The following is a 4,997-nucleotide window of genomic DNA, read 5'->3' on the forward strand; positions in this document are numbered from 1 at the left end:
TCCGGGCATTTCAGAGACGCTGAAATGTGCAAGACACTGAGGCTATACCGTGTATCCTGCCAGTATAGCAAGGGAGCAGTGTGAACAGTCAGAATATTTAAAAGGAAATTACTAATTCTGTACACTGGAAACATAATCAGATTATCCTGGGTGTATTTAAAGTGTATTTCTAGATGGAGAAAATTGCTGCCTTAGGATTTATTCTGTACTCTTTATTCAGTATAAAAATTTGCTTAGTTTACAAGTCAAAAGATGATTTTTAATTACCAGCATCGACATAAAATGAGATCTGGATCAGATATCTGTATCCCTTCAGTAAATTAACATATTTTCTCAGCTCCACAAGGCAAAGAAGATAAACTGCAGCATGTTGCCTAGAAGGACCAGGTGATTTGAAGATGTAAAAATACTTATATTTTGACCTAATTCAACACATATTAAAGGGGAAGGGAGGAAATGAGATGTCTCTGCATTAACTCAAAAGGAGCTGAACCGAGTCTATAAAACCTGATTACAGATGCACTGGCATCATTGAAAGAGTATCATCAACCTTAAATGATTAAGCTCTTGTTATTGAAATGAAATCCTTACCATAGCTGAGAATTAATGAAAAAACTATGGCGTATACTGTTCCCAGTAAAAGCATCTGCAAAATTCACATCAACTTCAGCACTGCAAGGTCACACACTACTGTAAACTCACAAAAAGGAAGGGCTAGAAGGGGCAGTATGAGGTACACTAGGATCCTCTTTTACTTCTGTTTCATTTCTATCATACCTCATGTCATTTCTGACATGTTTGCCCAACAAACAGGCTTTTTAGAACAACCTGCAGTGCATTCCTATTAGAAAACCTTTCTCAATGCCTCATTGTAATTGTAATGTTCTTTGTTGCAATTTACCTCCATTCCTTCTAGCGTTAAGGAGGCTAGCCCCATGCCACACAGCCCCAGAAATAAAAGCCAGCAAACTAGTAGTATTTTTAAGCACCCTGTACATTGAGGACAACGTGCTTTTAGCATGTGAGAGAATCGAACGCCACAATACATTTTATTTTATCTGTAGGTGCAAACACCAAGTTCTTTGCACAATGAGCAACCTGATTCTTTGCTCCTGCCATCTTACTCGCCACAGCAAGGAAATATGGGGTATCATCAGACACAGCAGCAGCAGCAGCAACAAATAACACCAAGAAGAAGCAATAGCTTATCAGAATCATCAAATTTACCACAGCCACTGCGATAGAGTCCCACCAGCACAATCAATGCAAGATTAGCTTTAATCAATGGGCACATGGGGCAGAGGAGAATGACTTTGTACTTACTGTTCTGGCTTTTGCACAAATGTTTCTTTCCAAGCTCTATGACAGAAGTACGCCACAGAGGGCAGACTGCCACAGACGGTGCACTTACGGCATGCTGGACTCAGTTTGCGCTGTCTCGTGAGCACAGTATGTACTGACAGAGCAAAACCATAAAAGAACGCTGCTATCCTGTGCAGCATCCATCGTCCATGGGTGCCCAGGGGGAGGCGTTCAGTCTTGTCGTGTCACTCTGAAAGCTGTCTGGCAATTCTAAAAGACTGTTGACAGACTCATGAGGTACTTGGCCTTCACTGTTTCAGTTCTTCTTTTGTGTATGAAAAGCACTGCGTCAAAGGTCTATTGAGGAGAGAACAAGAGATTATTTTTGTTATGATTATTGTTATTATTTTGCACAACTGCACAGAGGACAAAACCTAGGCACTTTCTGTAAAGAGAAGTTTGTTTTCTTATTCTTGTGGCCAAACTAGCACACCCAATGGAGGAGAAAGCCCAGTCATTGGTGAAGATGGTCTACAGTTCATAACCCTTGATTTAGAACCTGGAAAGTATTATGCAGCTTACCCTAACTGTCCTTCATTACTGAAAAACAAACAAACCAACCAACCAATCCCACCACCCACACTGGACTGTTTTCTATATGAATTGTGATTGCAAAGGAGAACTCAAACTGTAAGCACAATCATGCAACTGTCCAACAGTACAACATGGCTCCTTCTTCAACCTAAACTCACCCACTGCAAGTCTCTCAGAAATATGCACTGTGTTTTGGCCCACTGACTCGGGATGCTGCAGACTATTACATATCTCTTTCATTATAACATTTAGGATTGAATTTTCCTTTGGGGGGAAAAAAAAAGAAATGCACTTTTCGCTTTTTTTGTATGTTTTCTGTTGACATGTTTCTAAGACAGATTTTATGTAATTATTAAATGAAAAGTAGTGTATTGTACAGCTGTTGTAATAATGACCTATTTCTATATAAAATAAAATTATATGGAATTATGTGGAAATTATTTTGTATATGAAATATCAACTCATTTCACAAGTATAAAGATTGTGCTTGTGCTTTTTTGTGAGTGGATATTTTGTAATAAACTAATGAATTAGAAATGTTTTTGTGAAGGGAACTACTGTTTCATGCTATATACAACTCAAACTATTATTTTTTTTCCATTTAATGATGGACAGTTGTCTTTATTTGTAGAATAAAATAAAATAGCCAAAAGGCTTTATTGCAGGACTTGCACACATTTTCCTGTGGCTGTTCAACTATGTGATTCACTTTAGATTTTTAATATTAGCTGTAGCCATACACCAGTTAGAAAAAAACCCACGTAATTTCTATGGGATCTTCATCACAGCACAGACAAGAATGATAGCTCAGGAAGCTACAGTAGCTGCTAGCCAAGACATCTTGTTTTAAGCTCCTTTAAAGACCTCAGGCAGCTCTGTATTTTCAAACAAACAGTTTTAGAATAGGACCAAACAGATGATTTAAAGAATGGTTTGACCCAGCACATACCAGAGCTTTGACCTACGCCCAGGTCCAGTACTTTAAGACATCACTGTCCTGAGTTTTGTGATACCTCTCTGCTGGAATTGGTACCATATCCACACTGTAGACAGTCTAGTTTCCACTCTGGCATTCCCTTTTTCAAGTTAAATATAAATCAACTACAGGATGGAGCAGCCAAGGCACGGGTCTGCTTTCCCTGTCCTGACTTTCCTGCAGGAGCAGAAATGTCCAACCACAGAATGAGCGGATAACCAGCATAGCAATATTTTCAGTCACTGTGGCAAGATTGGAGGGGGATAGTCCTCAGGGCAGCTTGCAGCCACCCAAGCCAGCATTAGCTTCAAGAGAGCTCAGACCACACTGCCCTTCCTGCTCTTCAAGGATCACATCCCCAGAGCCCACGCGTTCAGCTCTGGTTTCTGTGACAGAGGGACAATGGAGATAACAGGGCTGGGAGCTCAATATGGTAAAAGTAAACTTTCCAAGAAATTGAAAAGGTTCATTTTCCCTGAGTCCTGAAAAAGCTAAAAGTCTCCTGAGGAAAACCCACTGGCAAAATGACCCTGTTGTTTCTACAGCAATATTGGCTGGTAGCACTGATTGGTGTACATCTATTTCAGTCCATATAATCCCTTTGTTTTGTTTCACTGAAGGAAGATGAGGGAATCAAGTACCTGGTCTCTAAAAAGTATTTAGAGAGCAGATCTGGTCTTTAAGAAAGTGTTTTTACAGCTAACTTTAAGTACCACTCCAAGTTTGTCTGCTCCTCTCTTTAAATTCCTGCATTCAGTGAAGCAACAGTGACCCCACCAGATGAAGATTTAAAGCTAAACCCTAAGGTGATTTCACTTAATGTCTGAAGGCACCTCTCCCTTTCCATTAATTATAGACAAACCTAAGTGAAGGCCAGTTGCCTAAGTTAGAGGCTAACTTCATAAATTCCACTCACTCCTGTAAAGGTTTATTCTGAGAAAGGGGAGGAGGAATCTGTAGGCAAAAAAGTTCATTCAAGAGATGATGAACATGAACACCTCAGAGGAAGTACCTGTGGAAGCAGCACTTGGTGGATCTCTACTATGACAGAAGTCACAGGAAGAGACAAATCCTTTAAGAATTTGTTTTCTGTCAGGGATACTTTTATAGCACACCCACACCTCTCCTGAATGCCAGTGGGTATGTCCAAACCAAGCTCAGCCTCAGAGCTAACACCTTTCTAAAACCAGCAGTACTGTAAGTTGTTGACAGGAAGAAGCTGCAAATAGGGTGGGGTTGCCTTCTGATAAGACGCCTTATTATACTGTTTGGAAAGATACAGAGCACTTGCAAGAACACATTTATATCAATACCTATTTTTTCATGCTTTTTTCTCATTTCTTCCCTCTATGCACATTCTGGGTTTGGATTATTGCACGTGTTCCCTGTTGCACACACAATGCAATACGAGTCCTCTTCATAGAGCTGGACTCTTTTTCTAGTTCATTATAGTCGAAATCCAGCTTGTTCCATCATATCTACTCAGTTTGGGTCATTTTTCTAGGCAGGTGGCCAGACAGGGTGGTTACTGCAGACTACTGCCCCACACTGGAATAGAGTCATAAAATCGCATAATCACAAAATGGTTTGTGTTGAAAGGAACCTTAAAGGTCCATCTAGTCCCAAACTCCTTTCCACTAGATCAGGTTGCTCAAAGCCCCACCCAACCTGGCCCTGAATACTTCCAGGGATGGGGAATCCACAGCCTTTCTGGGCAACCTGTTCCAGTGCCTCACCACCCTCATGGTGAAGAATTTCTCCCCAACATCTAAACTAAATCTACGCTCTTTGAGCTCAAAGCCCTTGCCCCTCATCCTGTCACTACGCTCCCTGATAAAGCGTCCCTCCCCATCGTTCCTGCAGGCCCGCTTCAGGTACTGGAGGGCTGCAGTACGCCCTCCCCAGAGCCGCCTTCTCTCCAGGCAGAACAAGCCCCGCTCTCAGCCTGTCCTCGTAGGGGATACGCTCGTTTCTGTCTCAGGAACACCGGCTGCAGATCTGAGCACGGCAATCTGCTTGCAACAACCCCCAGGCCGAGCTGCCCATACAACCCACCGCCTAAAAGGAAGATGCCTAAACCGGGGGGCAGGCAGGCAGGCAGGCGCAGCCCCCCGGAACGGCCAGC

General features: G+C 42.0%; 1 protein-coding gene across 1 annotated transcript in view; it reads left to right on the plus strand.

The window, feature by feature from the left end:
* LOC104496737 (neuronal PAS domain-containing protein 2-like) overlaps positions 1 to 2,569 on the plus strand; it is a 5,188-nt gene extending 2,619 nt beyond the window's left edge. Inside the window, exon 3 of the mRNA XM_010139897.1 lies at positions 1,065 to 2,569. Coding sequence (XP_010138199.1) covers positions 1,065 to 1,244 — 180 coding nt within the window. The 3' untranslated portion in view covers positions 1,245 to 2,569. The remainder of the gene's footprint in view (positions 1 to 1,064) is intronic.
* The last annotated feature ends 2,428 nt before the right edge of the window (positions 2,570 to 4,997 follow it).

This window comes from Buceros rhinoceros, unplaced genomic scaffold, assembly GCF_000710305.1.
Source record: "Buceros rhinoceros silvestris isolate BGI_N320 unplaced genomic scaffold, ASM71030v1 scaffold27657, whole genome shotgun sequence".
NCBI lineage: Eukaryota > Metazoa > Chordata > Aves > Bucerotiformes > Bucerotidae > Buceros > Buceros rhinoceros.